Here is a 22,038-nt window from a genome sequence, read left to right as displayed (position 1 = left end):
CTAACACTTATGTTCCCTTGTACCTGTGAGAGTCAATGGCTAAAATAGTGTTTATTTCCTAGTTATTCCAATTGTAGCTGATCCCTTATCCTGTGCTTTCTATCAATGAAATAATACAAGGGAGTGTTCGTTCATGTCTTGACTTCATCTCTGTCCCACAATTTAAAACATAAAGAAAACCAATCAAAAGAAGATCTATAAGGCCGAATTTATAGTTAGATCTAAGGCGACGCGACCGCGTGATGTCAGCCGTCGCCGTCCTACAGCAATTCCTGCACTCTAGTGCAGGAGACCAGAGATCGTGACCGGGGGCGTGGCCGTGAGCCGTCCGCCATCATTGGCTGAACCACTCCACGTGCCCATGACATCACCTCTCAATCGCTGGAAATATCTAAATCTTCTGGCTTCCAGCGACGGCTGACGTCAGGCGGTCGTGCCCACTATGGGCACCCGCAACAGACAACATGTACTTGCTGCTGCGCAACGTCACAGTTGCCTTAGCAGTACTATAAACTCAGCCTAAAGAGCATCTTACCATTACTACAGAGGTTTATAGACGTCATTGTTCCCCAAACAAACACACCATATTCTAAAAAAACACCCAATCACTAGGTGTCTATTGGATTCAATGGCAGCGATGGTATAGAACAGGGGTGCGCAAACTCCCTGCGCTGCGCCTCCCGCCTGCCTGCTTTCCTCCTCGGCCGCGCCCCTCCCCCCCCCTCACCTCTAATGTTGCGTCAAATGACGCTGTGGGGTCATGTGACAACACATCACGTGACACGCAGCGTCATTTGACATCAAGTCTCCATGGCAATGGGCGGCATTTGACGCCACAAATGCCATAGAGATGCGTGACTAAAGCCGGGTAAGTAAATTTAAAGAGGCCTCTCGCTCTCAGCACCACACCCCTCCCCTCCAGAAAAGTCTTGCGCACCCCTGCTATAGAATAGCTTAACACTTTGACTACCATGTACCATCAGACTCGGCCCAGCTTTCACATGTTTAAAAACTCCCCTTTTGAAGTAAGCTTACTCGCCATGCCATACCTCTAACATCCAACTCTCCTCCCCTCCAACCCCATTGGGACCAGCTGTGTGGCTGGAGCAATATCCACCCTATGTAAAATCTCCCCCCCCCCCAACCTTAATGGCCTCAGCTATCAGACCGAGCCATATTTTTACCTGAGCCACACCTTATCCTACAGTTAGCAGCCACCTTACCTTCTCGTTTCAACATTATCCCTTATTCCCTCTAGATTTCAAGCTCTCACTGCCTCTTTGTATCTTTTTGTTCATGTTTGTCCTCACCTATATGTAACAGTTAATGTTTTTGTAATATACATAACTCTGTACCCTATTGTACTGCGCTGTGGAATATGTTGGCACGCCACAAATAAACAATAATCATAATGATGATATGCATACAATTCTAATACTGTCTTATTTCTCTCTGCAGAGATGGCTTGAACCAAGCAAACCTATTCGGAAACAGCTAAAAGGTAAGCTTTCATTGTACTGACCAAATTAGATAGGCAGCCACAAGGCATTGTGTTTAGAATTAGACTGAATCACATAGAGTGACAACTAAGATGGTTCTAAATATACAAACTATAATATTAGCCTAGTTTATGCAAACCGGGTAATGCTAAAACCACTGTTACAGAACTTTCTTTGCTTTTCCGTTTTGCACATATTATAACTACATGGGTGCTTTGAATAATATAAATGTGAAGGAATTTCAAATAAAAATGCAAATGTGTTATTCTTATAATGACATTATATTTGTCTGTAAGTGGAGATAATGATGGAGTTAACAATTGATATATCATTTTGTAACAATATTACAGGAGGCTTTCCGTGCTCCCTTCTGTTTCGAGTTAGATTTTTCATACCAGACCCAAACACATTACAGCAGGATCAAACCAGGTAACAGCTTCTTTATTTTAATTTCCTTGAACAATATTAGAAAACGACATGACCTTTCTTTCACTTAACGAAACACAACACCAACAAGTACTACGGTACTTATAATTGACCTGTAAAATTAATTAAAGGTAATCGCTTTAAAAGCTGTCTGGCAATAAGTCTATAAAATCAGATAGCTGTTTGTGAATAAGAGGATCAGGTTACTGACCTGGATGCGCTAATCAGTGTAATTGTAACGGCTTGTTGTATGCACGTCAATGTAAGAACATTTTGACAAAGGCCTCATAAATATACATACAGTAGATCTGATTCATGTAGGTTCCACCTTGTATATTTTGGTAGTCAGTAGGGACAAAACTAATTTGGGAATGCATATGCATAGAATGGGTAAAGGAAGTTAATTAAAAGGCCAATGGTACATGAGTTAGGTCACGAGAGAAAATGTTTTTTTTTATTTTTTTCTCGTACTACCAAGCTTGAGAGTCCTCATGACGGTTAACGCCTAGTTGGTGAGATTTCCACATTGACGTTGTTGTTTTTTTCGTTAATCATTGCGGGCCATATTTACTTTGCAGTCTTCTGCTATAGGCCACCTTACAGCGCTGGAAGACACCTTTCTGCCCATATAAGTTAATAGGTTGTAAGGTGTCTTCCTGCGCCCGAAGGTGACTTATGGCAGAAGCATGCTTAGTAAATATGAGCCTAAATGTTTAGTACTTACAGTTTAAAGTGTAAAAGATCTAAAGGCGCTCCCCTGTCACACTTATAATCACACTGATGCAAATGAATATTTATACAGACGTGCGTTAGAGCCTAGAAACAAACACACAAAATTGTATACTGGCCCTTTAGAACTGCAGCTCAACCTTTAAAAGATCCTTCCTTGATCTCCACAAACACAAATTTCTTAACGAGATGGTGAGCGCATAAAAGAAGAGAAAATAAGATAAATAACTTGTATACATGTATATAATCCACTGTGTGGAACAAGCATAACACAGGGAATGGGTATTGGTATTCAAAAAAGGGCTTTGCCAATTCTTACTCACACGGGCAAGTGTGAGCCAGTCTTGTCAAGGTATCTTTTTGTGGAGATCCACTCCAAGGGATAGTGCCCGAAGCTGATGTGTGGGTTCCTGGTAAAAGCAGTTCACTCCCTCCGGTGTACTCCAAACAGGGGCGAAAACGCTCGGTGAATAAAAGATAATTTACAGGCATACCCCGCTTTAAGGACACTCACTTTAATGTACACTCGCGAGTAAGGACATATCGCCCAATAGGCAAACGGCAGCTCACGCATGCGCCTGTCATCACGTTCTGAACAGCAATACCGGCTCCCTACCTGCACCGAAGCTGTGCGCAAGCAGGGAGACTATAGAGCCTGTTACAAATGCGTTATTTACATCAGTTATGCACGTATATGACGATTGCAGTACAGTACATGCATCAATAAGTGGGAAAAGGTAGTGCTTCACTTTAAGTACATTTTCGCTTTACATACATGCTCCGGTCCCATTGCGTACGTTAATGTGGGGTATGCCTGTATTGAAACAACAAGTAAGTTTGCAAAACTTACATGCACAACACAGCACTTCCGGCATCCGTCTCCGTCGTAATGGCTCATGCGGGGACTCCCTTGCAGCCACCTCCGGTCGCAGGGGCTGCAAATGAGTTCTTCCTCGGGAGATACGGTGGCCTTCAGTGATCACAAACAAAACACAATGCCGAGACGTACTCTCGAAACGGATGCCAGAAGTGCTGTGTTGTGCATGTAAGTTTTGTAAACTTACTTGTTGTTTCAATAAATTATCTTTTATTCACCGAGTGTTTTCGCCCCTGTTTTGAGTACACCGGAGGGAGTGAACTGCTTTTACCAGGAACCTACACATCAGTTTCGGGCACTATCCCTTGGAGTGGATCTCTACAAAAAGATACCTTGACAAGACTGGCTCACACTTGCCCGTGTGAGTAAGAATTGGCGTAGCCATTTTTTGAATATCCAATACCCCCCATTCCCTTTGTTATGCTTGTTCCACACAGTGGATTATATATACGAGTTATTTATCTTATGTTCTCTTCTTTTATGCGCTCACCATCTCGTTACGAAATACTTACAGTTTAAGCTACATTGAAAGACTTTAATTTGATAATTTTCTCAAGTGTGCAAACTAGTGGATTCATAATAAAGTTGTTCATTTTTGTATGTGTAGCCCTGTTTCGTTTGGGCTATAGGTCTGCCCTCCTCCTGGCAGTAATACCTGGGTAAGGGCAGGTTTGCCAGGAGCAATCATGGGTTTTCCCCACTTCATGCAGTGCAGTGAGTCAGTGAAGGCAGTGTCATCAGGCTTGTGATCACCAGGCTGATGTGACCAGAGCAGTATTTCCCCTACGAGACCCTATGTGAGATTGGATGGGGGAAACAGGGTTACATATGCGTTTTCTTTCCGGGATGTTTTCAGTCTGAGTCCGAGAGTCACTAAGCCACGGTGCGGGATATCACTACTCGAACTGACGTTATTTGCCATCCAAACCAATCGTGACTTAGTGAGTTGTGGCTTTTGTATATCTGGAGTCTGTTTTTTATACGTTTTTTTCTCAATTCAAATGAAAATAATATTCTTCTATCAATTTTATAAATGTGTACTTAACACATTTTTCTATTGTAGGCATTTATATTTTTTACAACTAAAAAGTGATATCCTAGAAGGGAGGTAAGTAAGAATTAAACAGTTGACATCATAACAAAATGTGCATCATTTTGTTTGGATAGTTTTTTTTATGTATTACCCTAACTTTTTAAATGAATTAATGTTGAGAGATCCTGAAAGAGGAAATCCAAGCGCTTCTTTTGTTTACATGTATTATTTTAATTTTTTTACACATGGATTGAAGAAGGGGGTCTCTGGAGCTGAACCCTAGTATTTCAGCTCTGATTAACCCCTGCTTCTGGAGATTATGTAGTTACTCCGGCTGGATAGCATGGTTCACATAATGGCTGCTTTTCAAAGCTCCCACGTTTTATGGGCCAATAGAAACTGCGACGTCATCCGTTGCGGCTTCCTATTGGCCCACAGGAAACAGAGCTTTCAAAAGCAGTGAGATACTGGCACCCCCTTCAGAGGTAACTATCTCTTGAAGTAGGGGGTCCCCAGAGCTTAAATTAATGGGTGACCCCTGCTTCAATCCTGTGTAAAAAAAAAAAACCGCTTTGGTTGCTTCTTTAAAACTTCAGGTTTGCAAATGTGGTATCTCAGTTGAAATTGCTGAAAAGCTTATAAAACTAGCAAACTGATTTCTAATTACCTATTTCCATGTTAAATGCATTTGTATGTCAGCATAAGGGACTTGACACCATTTAGCCTGCTTTCTATAGAAAAGAACAGTACTTTGCATAGAGTGGGTACTGTATGTGCTCTGCAACTTCTTTGTCCTGTGTTTCACCCAAAATTACACTGAACATTGAAAACGATAATGTCTTTTCTATGTTCTGATGATTCATTCACGTTATTGATGTCATCAGATAATTTATCCCTGTGCCCTGTCATATTTTTATTCTAATTTGCTAAACTCTATGATTTCTTGCCTATATATTTTTTCTATTGCCTCATATCAGCGGGCTGGATTAACCCGGAGGCTGCCCATGTAGGGACCGTCATGCTAATCTTGCTGGCTTTCTGGTGGTGGGAGGCGAGGTTTCCTTCCCTGCATCGGAGCAGTGAATGCGATCTGATGGCTAATTGCAAATACATGATGGTGGCAGCGGAAGCCTTAGGCCTTGATTATGCCAGTGTCGGCAGTGCACGTGACTAGGGCGATGCGCACGCCCGAAACCTGAACTGCAGGCAGGAGGCGACAGGTAGGCGTGGCCATTATGTCACGTGAGCGGTTCACCCTCATTGGCTAAACCGCTCACATGACACATCCGTCTCCCGGGAAAATCAATTTCTCAGATCTGTTTGACATGTGTACGCTTGGCGCATCTGTGGCGCTCAGTCGCGCACTCTGTGTGCGCTCATTGCCAACATGACTTTGTTTTGACGTTGCGCACATACGCGCCGCCGGTATAAGCACAGCCTTAGATTTGTCTTCAAAGACTTTGATATATCAATGTAAACTAGCTATCCAAATGCTTACCAACAGTAAAAAACAAACAGCAATGGGGGCTGTGTATCAAAGTTTCCCAGTTGGACAATTGTAGCATAAACGGAACAAGAAATTGCACCAGGAAAATCCCAATGAAAGCAGTGGATTTTTGTTTTTGTTTGAATCCGGTACTATTTTTTTGCTCCCGTTTGGCAGCTGGGAGACTTTGATAGATAACCACCTGAGTGTCTAATGCACATAAACAAATTCGCACCGGGAGAGTATTAGGAACAGAACATTGGACACACGTTGTATTTTTGCCAAATGGATGAAACTATGCAGCTGGTAAATGGCTTAAAAAAGGGGAAAGCCTTTAAAGTATTTATCTTTTAAGAATTAGACAAAAAGCATAAGGCCAGTAAAAGGTCTATTTTTACTTCGCTCACATTGCTATGTCCTTTTTGGAATTGTGACATCTGATTTACTCTCTCATAGGTTAGCATGTCCTCTGAATTCCGCTGTCGTTCTTGCATCATATGCTGTGCAGTGTAAGTTTGTTGTCTGTCATTTATTCCTAAAACCGTTCACTCTCTACTAACTTGCTGTACTGATGTTGAAATGTTGGCCGTCTACATTTGTAGTATGACTTACGGTCTCCAGCGGCGTGGCCGAAAAAGCAAACGGCCGCGGTGCAGGACTATCGCAATCGCACTGCACGGGGTCCATGCTTTCAGATTGGCCCGCCAGCAGCGTTAATCCATCTGGGCCAAGCGGCCACGGAAACACAAACAGTAAGTCTTGCTACAGACGAGACCACGAGTATTCTAAGGCTGGCCTTAAACTAGCCCGGTTACATTCTGGGTACATGCTGGGTGTAACCTGGCTAGTTTAAGGCAAGTTTAAGGCATTTCTGTATTGACTAATGACCCATAGGATTAACATAGCAGGGGTCCCTGGCAGTCCCATTCAGTTTAATGGGACTGCCAGGGACCCCCGCTGTTAATCTGATGGGCCATTAATCAATGCAGAAATGCTGGGTCTAGTTTAAGGCAAGTTTAAGGCATGTATCCAGCATGTACCTGGGTCTTTTTGGCTATTGGCACTGGTTTGTGTTAGAATAACCGTGGGCACTACAGTACATCTGTACATCCATCAGACCCAAAGTAGGGTAGAAAGCAATGTACACTCATATAAATAAAGATACAAGTGCAGAAATGTTTGTTGGACTGCCATTAAGTATTTTTACATATGTGAAGGGGAATGGAAGAGTAAGTTCAGTACACCCCTTAACATCTGTTGCACTTTTCATACTTTTATATGTTTTTTTTCCCCCTTGTAAAGTAATTGTTTTTTTGCTTTCAATGTATTGCTATAAATTTGGACGTTGTTTGCAATGTGGTCACTTTTTTACAGTTAATATTGTAGTGTTTTCTATATTCAGTTAATTCAAAGATCCATTGTCTCCCTATTTTAAAGCTTCTTATCGGTAGTATGCATTTTTCAAGGTGCCTTAAAAAAAAAAAAAAAAAAAAAATATATATATATAGTGTGTGGCACGCTTCATACCCCCCCCCCCTTCCCCTCATAGTAGGCTCCAGAGTTCTGTAAGTGCCATCGGGAAGCGCGCAGGGCCTCTGTAAACCCTGTGCCCGCGCAGTCAGCCTTGCGCCCCTCAATTTGTGCACCCCTGGAATAATCCGTACAACTTTTCTACATACTGGTCCTGTTGACCTCTGTTACAGATGAATGCTTTGTACTTGAGATAATAATATCCTTGGACACAGTTGGGTTTCGTCAGGTATACTGAAATCTTCTACTTGTCTGGTCATTCCTGAAAAAGATAACTTAACATTCCCCAAAAAAACCTGCAAAAAAAGGGCAAAACATTGTTTCTAAATAATGAGAAGATGGGCGCTCCGCTCCCACGAGACTGGAGGGAAATCTTCCAACACCCGCTAAAAAGAAAATATGATATGACACAACAGGGGTGTAGCTAGGGTAGAGTCTTAGAGGGCAAGGCGTGCTGTGGAATGTAAAATGCCAGGCCTACAACCCCTCCCCCCCTCACCTTGCAACTGCTCGCATAGCGCTGTCATTCCTGCCCAGCACCATTAAAACGCAGTTACACAGGAATGATGGGTGAGGAAGCAGCAGGTGGAGGAAGCCGCCCCCACTGCAAGCTCCATGTGGAGGAGTGCACATAAGAGGTTCTGCCCTCTGCCCACCCCCCACCCCCCATCCCATGTCATCCTCTGCTCCTCCCAAGTCACGTCCTAGTCCCTCATGTCACTCTTTAAATGTTCCGGCTACGCGCGGTGCTTATTGCTGCCCCACCACTACCATCACAAAATGCCCTACCTTAGGCAAAATCCTGGCTACGCCCCTGTAACACAATAAGGTTTATCTGGAAAGCAGACTATTAACACAGTGGGGGTCCCGGCTTCTGAATGGGACTCCCGCTGTGTTAATCCTTCCTTGCCGCATCAATCTGAAAGAGCTGCGCAGTGAGAGCAGACATAATTGGTCCCTCTCCCGGTCACGTGGGCCGTGACGCTGGAGAATGAAACTTGCAGGAGATACCGGCACCCCAGGGTCTGTAACTCAGGAAGCAGGAGGTTCCCGGGAAGGAAATTAATGTGGTACAGCTCCAGAGACCCCCTGCTTCAATTCCATGTAATTAAAATAAAAACATTGCAATTGCCTGTTAGAGCTGTGCTCGGAGAGGGACGGATTCTGTCTGTTCTCCATAGGCATCTCTTCCAGACTGCAGCCGGTAGGATTCACACAGCGGGAGTCCCATCCAGAAGCAGGGACCCCCACTGTGTTAATCCTGAAGGGCAATTAATCTGGCTGGGGGAAGCCTGGAGCAGGCAGTGGTCAGGAAACTTTCAACTGTGGTTTCCTAGCAGAATATATCTGACTGCATCTGTTGGTCAGAAGTTTAGCATATACATTTTTATTTTATTTTGAGATGTGCACTACCTAAAAAATAATGTTTTTCAAATTAGGAATTGTCGACTATTGTGTTATTTATTTCTGGAATAATTTGTTGAAGGTCCAAGCCAGAACTGAAACTGCAAGGAAGCCACTGTAAAATGATCCATGGATTGGCACATTAGAAAAGTAAATAGGAGGCTTAACAAGTTGCTCACTCCACAGTGACAGCTGCTAGCAATAATTAGCAGCCACTTAAGTCACAGACATTTACTACATTTCTATTTACTAATGTCCCCCTCCAGTAAAATGGGGCCACAATAACTGCTTTAGATTTATTATGATAGTATGCTTGATTAACAGGGTGCTATTTTTGCACAAGCATCAAATTCGCAATCCCAGATGCTTGTGTGTTTCCTTTCTTTCTATTGTTATTACATTTGTGTGTTTTTGTGCGTGGTACAATCCAGGGGATCCCCGGAGCTGAACAGTGCTATTTTCTGCTCTGGAAATCCACTGATTCCCGATAGACTTAGCGGTGAATGTACCGGCCGTCAGTTCCCTTGCAGGGGAAACAACATGGTTCAGTGTAATTCATTGTGGCTTCCTATTAACCAGGACGTAACACTGGTACCCTTCCTGGTAAGTATTTAGATCATGGGCAGACAAATCCAGTTCTCAAGAGCTACCGCCAACATGTCAGGTTTTCCGGATATCCCTGCTTCTGCACACGTGGCTCAGTCGAAGATCGAGCCACCTGTGCTGAAGCAGGGGTATCCTGAAAACCTGACCTGTTGGTGGTAACCCTTGAGAACTTAAGTTGCCCCCTCCCTTCCCCCCCCCTGCCCCCCCGATCTAGGGAACTGGTGGGTCCCCAGAACTGAAAATAACATGGCTGAGCTCTGCGGACATCCTGGTTCTCATCCTCCAAATATATATAAAAAAAAAAAAGGGATGGGGGGTGGGTTACAGCAGCGGTGCGCAAACTGTGGGGCGCGACCCCCAGGGGGGGCGCGACACTGCCGACGGGGGGCGCGGGGTTTACAGAGGCCCCGCGCGCTTCCCGAAGGCACTTAAATTAAGTGCCGGGGGAGCTGCAGGGCCTCTGTAAACCTAACTTACCGTGGCTCCGGCGGCTTCCTCCCTGCGGCGCCATGGCAACGCGGCGTCAAAATGACGCCGCGAGGTCATGTGATGTCACGTTGCTATGGCAACGTGACGTCATTACGCCGGAGCGCGGGTAAGTTGGGGTTGGGGGGGGGGCGCGGGAGCGAGGGGACAGCCGTCAGGGGCGCAGGGAAAAAAGTTTGCGCCCCCCTGGGTTACAGTATGTATACAGGCAAATGTGGTGCAATTCTGGTGCTTAAAACGCATCAGATGCATCAAAGGATCTACTTTCAATGAGATGTGTTTTGCCTTGATATAAAGTATATGCCTTACATAATATTTTGTATCAAGATAAAAGTGGTATTAAAAAAACCCCAGCACCACTTAGATCAAAAGAAAAAAAAACTATTAAAAACAGTAGATTTGGTGAACAATAGGTTTTTGTGGGTTTACAATTAATTTTGTTTACACTGATCCAAATGGTTGCACTTCTAATGCAAATATGCCGTTAGCCACCATTCATATACAGTATTTGCTGGAAATTTTAATTTTCCTACTTCTAGTTAATCCTTGCGTATAGTTTATTCAATTTCAGATTATTTATGAACTATTTTGAGACCAAATATGAAATACAAAGTACTCACAAAAAATCCTGTCATCGATCATGCTACTATTTGAACAGTCAGAATTCACACTTACAGTAAGTTGAAATATGTCTCACTTAAGGGAGTGCATGCCTAACGAGTATTGTTCCTATTCATGATAAACTACATGGCTCTTTGCCAAATGAATCTGCCAAAGAGTTCATGTTGTTTTCTTAACTAGAATGGGACTAAACTGCTTTGAAAGCTGTCCATGAGCAAAGCCGGAACATAACAGATCTGAAAGAACCGGGTGTGGGAGTTTGATTTCTTTGGAATAAAATATCTATACATACTGTATATTATGCTAAGAAATTGCAGACACATGGCCCTTATTAAACATGTAAACATCACTTGCAGAGTCAATATAATTTAAATGGTAACATGCCTGAATTCATGAAAAAGACATAATAATATGCTCTTTGGGAGAAAAAAATGAAAACCTTTTTGTATACAAACAAATTATTTAGTATTTTAGTCTGGCAGTTTCTAATACCTTTTAATACCAACTAATTGTCTGTAAATACAGTTGTACCCATGGTTTTGAGACTTTGGGGTCGTGGGTCACTATACTTTAGTGAAGAAGGAACGTGTGAGGTTTTTCATTCTCACGTACAAGTTTATGAAAAGCTAACATGTTGGTCAAAAAAAAGATATCAAACTTGCAATTGGCTTATCCTACTGTAACATCTCAGTTTCAGAGTGATATGCCACACGTGGCTTTAGGTCAGACAACGGGAGACAACTATAATGATGTGTGTAATATAACCAGTTTTATATAGCATATATAGATACTTTGGGAACCTTGTGACCAGTAACAAAGGATCACTACATTCATATGACAACATATCAACATAAAATTCCCCTTAAATGCTGCATGGGTGTATGTCCGTGTTTTGAGGATGTAGCCACCCAATCCTAGGTATCTAGGCCTATGCAATAGTGCCGGCACACTGTTGGAACTCATTAATGCAACTAAGTTTAGCAGACTTGTACTTATCAAATTACTTCTATACCACTTAGCTGCAACCGTTGAAGGTCCCCTCCGATGGTGCTTGCTCGTCCGTGCGGCTTTCCGGTGATGATCTCTAGGGCCTCCCTGCACAATTTGCTGTTCTCCCTCCAGTCATTGTCCGCGCTCTCTTAGCGGGAAATAGACTGGCCCCTGTCACCCTTGATCACCCCTGAAGTCGTTCAGGCTCGTGCAGAGCTCCCTCACATGTGCCCTGCCAAACACTCTTAAAGGCTCCTCTTTCCTTAGTCCCACCTCTTCCACAGCCTTGGTTACTGACTGATCCTATGTTCCTCATACGTTACATGTCCATGGCACACTCGAGAGGAACCTGACAGGGTGCAATGTGTGTGTGTTGCTTGCATCACTCAAGGGGCTACACTACAATAACAGAAAAAGTATAAATGCTGTTCAAAATACATGTAAGTAGTACCCGTTAGTAGCGTCAGACTTCATGAATTGCCTACCACTGACATTTTAAAATAATTTATAAAATTCTGTACGATATACATAATAAAAACCTATGATCTTGCAGATGTGCATCTATTCATAACCATTTTAAACCTTGGCTCCTAACTTGTTCATTTATTTCAAAAGCAGCATTGCCATTATTCAGTTCCTCTTACTACCAAAGTCATCCAATGTTACTTTATATTGAAGATGCCTTACAATTTACACTGCTAAATTGCCCCCCAAGCCAACCCTATTTAAAATCCTAGGCTGCGCCCATAGTGGATCCGACGGCACTAGCGACGTCGTTTGCGACAAATCCAAACCAATGGAAGCCAATGCGCACATGTCCATAGTGTACGTGGGCGACGAGGCGGTCGATGAGTTGCGAGACAACTTGTTTGCCTTTGCCTCGCGATGGCCAGGTCACATGCGCGGTTCAGCCAATGAGGGTGCACGGTTCACGGGCACGCCCCCTGGCATGCCCTAGCCACGCCCCCCATCGCTCAACCCTGCAGGACACAGATCTCGGCAAGTTCAGCCGTGTGTGATGTCACGTGTGTGTGCCTGTACTATGTCTGTGGGCCTAGTTAGCAAAATTTGCCTACACTTCTCTAAGCCTGGCATCTATCATCCCCCTACAGCCCCACTACAATCACTGACTGATATTACTCAGTTTGTTGGTTCAATTTCCTCTCTGAATGGGAAGAATGAGCTGTTAGTTCTTGGAGATTTTAGCCTCAATTGGCTTTACCATAAAAACTTCAAAATCCAAACACAAGTCAAGTCAATAAACCTAACCCAACTAATTTCCCAACCCACACAGACAAACCTAAAATCTCATAACCATTCCTTGCTAGACTGGATTCTATCCTCTAGTACCAACAGAAGCCAATCCTCTGGAATCCTACCTGACATTTTCAGTGACCATGCAATAGTGTACTGTGTAAGGAAAATCAGAGCACTCAAATCAAGCCCTAAAGTTATACTTGCTAGAAGATTTAAAAACTTTAAGCCACAACAGTTTCTAGCTGATCTTACCAACTGCCCTAGGTACAGAATCAATTTGATATCTGACCCTGATTCTGCGCTTGATTATTTCCAAATCAAGTTCTTAAAACTCTGTGACACCCATGCTCTGCTACGCAGAATAAGAGTATAGGGGGCCTACATTTTATGGGTTACAACCGACCTTATTGCTCTTTATCATTTTAGGGATGCCTTGTGGAAAGATACGAAGTAACTGGCACGACCAAGGATCTTAATAACTACAGATGCTTGTGGAATACATGCATACGCCCAAACATGACATGCAAAAGCCCAATATTAATCTGACAATCTTTACCAAAATACATAAAATTCTGCAAACTTCTGGAAGATCATCAACAATATATTCCAGCCTTCTAGCCATCAACAGACAATATCAAAAAGTATGATATTAGTCTGACAAATCCCACTGACATTGCAAATACATTCAATTAATACTTTGTGGAGTGTGCTACTTACCAATTAGCAAAGCGCAACCCGAACTACAAATATGAAGCTCAACCTGGAAGAACCCCTATAGCCCCACCTTCTCCCAACAGTGCCTAAAATGTTAAATTTGTCCCAGTATCTGAAGATGAGATTGCACAAGCGCTCCTCAAATTAAAACTAAGCATCCAATGTGGACCTGACCTACTGCAATCAAACTTCCTACTACTCTCAATCTTTAAACTATAAACTGTCCCAATCTTCAAAAGTGGGGACAAAAACACTGTCTCAAACTACAGGCCAATCTTTCTTCTCCCAATACTATCCAAAGTCATGGAAAAATGTGTCAATTCCCAATTAAGCGATTACTATCCCAAGACAAATGTCCTTGGCCAACTCCAATTTGGCTTTCGCCCAAAATACTCCACAGGAACTACCCTCCTAAAAGTTTGCAATTAGATCAAATGTGGAATGAAAGTGGGACAACTTACTGGTGCAATATTCCTAGATTTTGCAATTTTTTTTGATACTGTTGATCACGTTATCTTGTTAAAACAAGCTCCAGTGCTTGAATAAGGGAACACACTTTAAACTGGTTTCACTCCTACCTATCAGGTAGATCCAAACACAAGTCTATCTCGGGCTCTAACTCCAACCCCTTGGATGTGACCTGCGGTGTCCTGCAGTGTTCAGGGGCCCCAAATCTTTTCAGTCTTCATTAATGGTCTAACTACAGCTTGTAAGGGAGTGTGAAAGGGTGAAGTCAGGTACTGATAATTATGCCTGGGGAACATACATCTGAGTCCTTCATCCAGCACTCAGAAGTTAACCCAGTAAGAATACTTGGGAAATCGGGAAGTAAGCTGAGACAGCTGACAACCAGCTTGATAAGGAGGCTACTGCCTGTAGTAGGTGCCTGACTCAGACTGCAGAGCTGTCCTGTGCAAGCCCCTATCCAAAAGGATTTCCTAATCCGCTCTAGGACAGAGAGTCCCAACCAAAGATATAGTAAGGGCTTTAATATTGTTCCATAACTATTGTGATATATGTTTAGGAGTTGGGAACTGGATAAAGCCAGCCAGCCTGATAGATAGGCCTAGAATGTTTAGCAAGATCTCCCTATTGGGGGTAGGCATTCTTTTTATGAGTTTTGTTTTGCCTTAAAGGGACAGTGCGCCCAAATGTTTATTTGTGTTGTGGAGAAATAAAACCACTGAACATTTGGTTTACCCTGAAAATGCACATGTGGACTCTTGTCTGACCTTGCGTACAGGTCGTCCTGCCACAGGGAGCTTCAATGCATATGAATGCGGATGATAACAATCTTATATGCACACAGCCCTAGCCTCTTTGACCTTGGACACGTACTTTAATCAGATTTTTCGAGATTTGAAAACTGGATTTCCTGCCAAAAAACAACCTGTTTTTAAACACTGACTGTACTCTAACAATTGTATTTGGAACCAAGGCAAAATTTCTAAAGCTATGAATGATTGAGCTACAGATCAGTACCAACTCTAACACCGTTCTTCCACTTGTCACTAGTTTTAAATATCTAGGCATATGGTTTGACTCCCATTTAACATTTGGGTTGCACATTGATAGCCTGACATCCAAAACCTATGCCAAACTCAGAAAGCACATCGCACAGCAGATGCTAATGCCAATTATAGACTATGGGGACCGTCACGTACGGCCCACCTGAGAGCACGTGACCTGCATACGGGACAAGGGTTAATTCTCCGCTTGCAAGCGGTCCAACTTTTCACCTCTGCAAAGGTCCTTCAGATGGACAATATCTCCTCTACAGGACAAGGGTTAATACACCACTCGCATGCTGCCCCACGCTTCACCTTCGCAAAGGTCCCTCAAATGAGTTAACATCTTCCCTAAATCTGTCCCAATATACAACCTGTCACGAACAGCACACAAGTGAGCACGTGACTTAGATATGCAATCAGGGTTAATACACACAGCTACTCTAGCCGACTCACCTTTCTAGTCTGCAAAGGTACCTCCAGTGAGTTAATATTAACCCCTTACTCAATTGCAATCATACATTAATCATGCAATTTACTATAGAAAAAACTATGCACTTTAACACACCAGAAATCTGTTGTAGCAAAATGTTAGAAAATCTAAATACTCTCTCCAGAGCGTGCAACAGCTCATTCAGAGCCCAAAGCATTACTTATTAAATGTTTTAATATACTGTATATAAAAATACAGTGCTTAGATTACAGAAAAAAAGGATTGCAAGAACATAGTTACAATAAATGCAGAACAGTTTCTCAAAATAAAAAGGTTATAAAGTAAAAGAAAACCTATACATCACCATATGTCATATGTTTTCCACCAGAGAGGTCACTGGTTTAGGAGATGAGATATCACGTGTTTTGTCCAAAACACTCCTCTGGTGAAATCGGATTTTTCTAATACTTTGCTATTACTTAAATACATTCTTTCTCCATGTTGAAACAACATAAGCTCACCACCGTCGTAACTCAGCTGTGAGATTGACAGTTTTACGACAGAGTAAGAAACCTCCTCCTAAACTATGTTAAAACTAGACCCTTAGTAGATAAGTGCTCATAACTTTCCTTAACTAATACTTACACACACTTGAGCCACATCAATACATTCAGGCACTCATGGCGGACGCAACGAGACTAAATATGACTGTCTTACCACTAAATCTGAGTGACAAATGAATATCTGTTCCCCAGTACCTGCCAGACCTCCCATATCTGGACCCCTTGCGCTCGTCACCCTGTCACAAATGCAAATATCAAAATTGTATACGTCGGCATCGCTGGCAAGTCGCTGATTCCATGTTTCATATCTTGGGATGGCATAGTATAGTCCCACCCCCCTGGCAATCCATAAACCTCTTCCAGAGAATGCTTTGAAGAACCTTTTGTTTATGTCAGAGTCTCTGTCTAGCAGAACATACTGTATGTCCTTATATCTAGAAAATATCAGTTTTTACCACCAGGCCTGCAAAAGGTGTTCACATACCATAAACCCTCTCTTTGTACATTTAGCACCCAACTTCAATCAAACCCCATTGAAGCTCTGACAGATTCATGTCAAGTCAGAAACCCCAAATATTGTATTTTAAAATAAAACTCCAATGACATTAACACCTGAAGCACCAGCTGGGTTAAAATACATAATATCTCATGATATTATCTTGGCAGGGACATATTATATGGTACAGCACCCCAACTTACCTTAGCAAATTAGACACTCTTTACAGGCTCAATATGGGGCTTTGTCCTCCAATGTAACTACAACACACATCACTGCAAAATGCTCAAAGAACTAGATTGGCCATCACTTGAGTCTAGGCGCAAAGTTCCTGTCTTGCCATCAAATAATTTCTGGGCAAGCTACCTGCCTATCTGAATAAGCTCCTCACTCCTAACAAACACAGCACTTATCTCCTGAGATCTGAAGCCAAGACTGTTCACAGTCCAAAGGTTCAACAAAGATTCCGTCCGCTCCTCCTCTTGCCGTGCACCTCACAACAGGAACAATGTACCGGACATGCTCAAATCCACCACCAGTCTGTTCTTTCACAATTAAAGCTATCACACATTTTAATCTGGTCTGTAACTGTTACATACGCCTATAATATATATTATCTTTACTGTTCAAGAAATGTCTTTAAATATAATGTATATATAATGTATAACCCTGTTTATTTAATCTAACCATATATTGCCATCATTACTCTGTGCCCAGGACATACTTGAAAACGAGAGGTAACTCTCACTGTATTACCTACTGGTAAAACATTTTTATAAATAAAAAATAAATGCAATGGCAGTATGATATAGCATTTGATATGAAATCTTGGTTACTGATTCCTCTTATAGTCATTTTTACATAAACGTTAAGTGTTTTATTGTTAATATAATAAGCTAAAGGAGAACTGTTTTCCCTTTAGATTGATTAAGTGTGGGAAAATACCTTTAACATTACAGCAAGTGTTTCACTGATGAAGACCAACTATTATTAATGTTTTCAGCTTGGTGTATTTAATAGCCTTTAATTTATGTTGTTTTCATGCTATGATTTTAATCTTAACCAAGCTTCCAAGCTGCCAGCATGATCCATTTTCTAAACACTTTGTACTCATAACATATTGCTTTCTTGTTTTATTAGCTGAGCATGGAGACTATAATTCTTCCGTACATCATCCTGGTCACCTATCAAATAGTTATTTTATTCCTATTCAGGACAATGATTTTATAACCAAAGTAGAATCTCTTCACAAACAGCACAGGTAAGGATCTTCTTGTTGCTCCCGTTTATGACCTGTATATTTTAAAGCAGCAATCACCTAAATTGATTACCTAGTTTTGAGGAGGGTGTACACCAGAGGGTCTGTCTGTGTAGGACTGTGACACTACTACTCTTGCAGATTTTGGGTTTATTAGAACGTTCATGTTTGCAGTGTTCTGAGTTGGCCACCATGCAACTTGCATCCAACAAGCCAGTCGGTTATTGATCGACTTGTGCAACATCCAAAGTGCTGGGACATTAGAGGCCAATATTGCATAAGCTGGGAGTCGACCAATGGTTCTGCTTTGGTCAGCCAAGCTTCACATCAATTAAACATAAATACATTTATTTATCCACTAAAGCAGAAGGGCTGCTGCTTTAATGAAAGATTATTGTTGATATTAAATGTCTACTGTAGGTCTGACACCTTTCTTCATATGATGAAATAGAGAGCGGAAAAAATCAATACAAAATCATTAAAAGTATGTCTACTACAATCTCCAGTTAAACCTAATTTACCACTGTATTTATGTCTATTTTAAAGTCTCCCACTCAATTTTAAAGTAAGTGAAAGCACTACACAGCTTTTCAGCATACCTGGGTAAAGATGCATAGCCAGTAATCCTACCCACAGACAGCTGTTTTGACCTTTTGGGTCTCATCAATGTGAGGCTGGTTGTACTAGCTTTGAAATTTAAGGCACATTAGACTTATATAATGTGTTGTGAAACCTACCCAGCCTTAAATTGCAAAGCCAGTACAACCAACCTCACACTGATGAGACCCAAAAGGTCGAAATAGCTGTCTATGAGTATGTTTACTGGCTATGCACCCAGGCTATGCTGAAAAGCTGTGTAATGCTGCGAGCATAAGCGTATAAGGGTTCCACGTAAAAATGGATTTAAGGCAAAAGGTGACACTGTATGCTCATTTGCATGTCATTCATTTCCCAGAATTCCTTGCTGCAGTGGAAGCACTGTATGCTAGGTGATAATTGCGAAAAGCAGAGTTGCAGACCTGTCTAAGACATGTGAATGTGCTCACAAGCGATATTTTTATTTATATAATATAAATATTTTATTTGCTACTGCATAGTTACATAGTTATATAGTAGATGAGGTTGAAAAAAGACGTCCGTCCGTCAAGTTCAACCTATGCTAAATTTAGACAACAGATACTTTATCCTATATCTATACTTACTTATTGATCCAGAGGAAGGCAAACAAAAAACCCCATTAAGGGGAAAAATTAATTCCTTCCTGACTCCAAGAATTGGCAATCGGATTAATCCCTGGATCAACATCCTTCCCATGTATACTTATTTGGTATATCCCTGTATACCTTTCCCATCTAAAAAGATGTCCAACCTTTTTTTGAACAAATCTATTGTATCTGCCATCACAGTCTCCATGGGTAATCAATTCCACATTTTAACTGCCCTTACTGTAAAGAACCCTTTCCTTTGTTGCTGGTGAAATTTCCTTTCCTCCAACCTTAAGGGATGGCCCGAGTCCTTTGTACTGCCTGTGGGATGAATAGTTCTTTTGAAAGCTCCTTGTATTGTCCCTGAATATATTTGTATATAGTTATCATATCCCCTCTTAGACGCCTCTTTTCTAATGTAAATAAATCTAAATAAGCTATCCTCTCCTCATAAGTTATAATGTCCATCCCCTTTATTAATTTGGTGGCTCTTCTCTGCACTCTCTCTAGTTCCATAATGTCTTTTCTTAGGATTGGTGCCCAAAATTGTACTCCATATTCAAGGTGTGGTCTTACTAATGCTTTGTAAAGGGGCATAATTATGTTTACTTCCCTTCCATCCATTGCCCGTTTGATGCAAGATAAGATCTTGTTTGCCTTTGCATCTACTGCATGACATTGGGCACTATTGCTAAGCCTGCTGTCTACAAGCACTCCTAAATCCTTCTCCATCAAGGATTCCCCCAATATATCTCCATTTAATTTGTAAGTCGCCTTTTAATTCTTGCATCCCAAATGCATCTTGCATCCTTACATTTATCTGTATTAAACCTTATTTGCCATTTACCTGCCCACGTTTCCAGTCTCTCCAAGTCCTTCTGAAGAGAAATTACATCCTGCTCTGATTCTATTACCTTACACAATTTAGTATCATCAGCAAAGATGGAGACTTTGCTCTCGATCTCAAGGTCATTAATAAACAAGTTAAAAAGCAGGGGTCCCAGTACCGATCCTTGTGGTACTCCACTCACGACTTTAGCCCAACCTGAAAAAGTTCCATTTATGACAACCCTCTGTTGTCTGTCCTTTAACCAGTTTTCAATCCAGGTGCATATATTATTACTGAGTCCAATTTTCTTTATTTTGTACTGTATATGCTATACAGTGGAGGGTTTTTTGTCACCCTTTCCACCCACCATAACTTATCTAATGTGTGTGTGTGTATATATGTGTATATATATATATATATATCAAAACAGAACAAAAAACCGAAGTAGCTCCTCTATTGTAACCTAACAAACTGTGATGAAGTACACCTAACTGTGAAATACAACCAATGGGGTGGCAAAGATGGGTATATAAATAAAAAACCTATGTATTCTAAAGATTTAACGTTTAAAAGCAATGTACTAATACTTTAATAATAAAAAATATAAAAAATGTTAAAAATGAAATAAATAAAAACCAATGGATTGAAACCGTAAAAAACCTTAAAAAACACAGTCTTGTTCCAAAATAACGCATCCAGGTAAAAGGCAGCCCGTTTGAAAGGGATCACTACTCCCTGTTGATACCTATGAAAAAGAAAAGAAAAAAAACAGGCGCACACCTAGTGCATTAAAGTATAACAATGTAGTTTATAGAACAATAAAAACAGTCAAATGCCCACTCACAAAAGTACACGGTAAATAAGCAGGTATGAGATAGGCTCTCATAAGCCAATACTGCCGTCCGACTCAGCAATGGTGTTCTTCTCCTGTGTGCTCTCCGCGTGGTTTCCTGCAACCGGAAGTGACATCCACCCGGTCGGGTGCCCCGCACAGGAAATCCCTCCGGGAACGAGCACCTTCAGCTCCCTGCTTCTGGTCGCTGCACCACCGGGGGAAGAAGGGATCCAAACTTCTGCTTTGCCTCTCACAGCCTGCAATAGTTCTCAAACCGCAGTGATAGTCTCCGTGGGAAAGTGACTCCTCTGTCTTAGACACGCCCTACGCGTTTCGTCATCTATGATGACTTCATCAGGGGTAACCCATTGGATGTGCCTCCACAGTATTTATAGCAAGGATATTTGCATATATCAATAAAACAATTAAAGAGTTAATTACAAAGGTTCAACCAGTCTATTGCATTAATCATCATACAATGCCAATCCCAATAGACTGGTTATGAGGACCACACTATCTTTCAAAAAATGTGATCAGATTATGTTTGTACTTTCACAGGGTTAAGCTCAAATAATTAGAAATTTTGCAGAATAATGCTAGAAAAAATTAGAATTTTTTTTATTCATAAACTTAGTATGCTAATAACATTGTTTGAGTGGTTTTTATTTTTATTTGTAAATTGAATCTGACTTAGGTTTTAATAACCTCTTACAATAATCAAAAGTCAGATTTGATGACTAAGTAAAAAATATATGTTATATATAATCAAAAAGGTTATATCAAGAATTGGAGAATCTATTACATATAGAATAAACCAACCAATTTAACCCATTACACCATTAACCAGCAGCTTGGTTGCTAGGATATTAAATGGACTGAAGTTCCACTTACCAATTCTTAGTATATATACCTGGTGTTATCCATTAATTTATTTGCAGGTATATAGATTGCAGTTGGAGTCATTGGTGCAGCAAAGGTTGTTATTGAACAAGGACAGAAGAACCCTCAACATGAATAATGTAGTATTAGATGTGTGTGTAATATATAAAAATACATGTTAATAACCTATGTGATGTTGATAAAACTACCTATGTGTGAACAAATTAATTTAATACAATATAAATAAAAAATGTGAATGTGAATAAATGTGTGTACTGTATGTAAATTAACGTGAATGAATGTTTTATAAGTTTAACCGATAGAATAGGTGTGTGATATTGGCACTAAAACTATTTATATTAATACTAAATAAA

The 22,038-nt window shown here is 41.3% G+C and overlaps 1 protein-coding gene across 3 annotated transcripts in view; it reads left to right on the top strand.

Annotated features, from left to right (window-relative positions):
* PTPN3 (protein tyrosine phosphatase non-receptor type 3) overlaps window positions 1-22,038 on the top strand; it is a 259,615-nt gene that overhangs the window by 150,374 nt on the left and 87,203 nt on the right. For 2 of the 3 annotated variants that reach the window (XM_075585952.1, XM_075585951.1), the window contains 5 exons: window positions 1,459-1,501; window positions 1,850-1,928; window positions 4,595-4,639; window positions 6,507-6,559; window positions 17,799-17,919. In XM_075585952.1, the coding sequence (XP_075442067.1) occupies window positions 1,459-1,501; window positions 1,850-1,928; window positions 4,595-4,639; window positions 6,507-6,559; window positions 17,799-17,919 (341 nt within the window). Of the gene's footprint in view, window positions 1-1,458; window positions 1,502-1,849; window positions 1,929-4,594; window positions 4,640-6,506; window positions 6,560-17,798; window positions 17,920-22,038 lie in introns of those variants that run through there. The other variant, XM_075585953.1, reaches the window with a different exon arrangement.

Source organism: Ascaphus truei, chromosome 2 (genome assembly GCF_040206685.1).
Source record: "Ascaphus truei isolate aAscTru1 chromosome 2, aAscTru1.hap1, whole genome shotgun sequence".
NCBI classification, from domain to species: domain Eukaryota; kingdom Metazoa; phylum Chordata; class Amphibia; order Anura; family Ascaphidae; genus Ascaphus; species Ascaphus truei.
The sequence above is the reverse complement of the archived record's forward strand: the minus strand, read 5'-3'. Positions and strand labels throughout refer to the sequence as shown.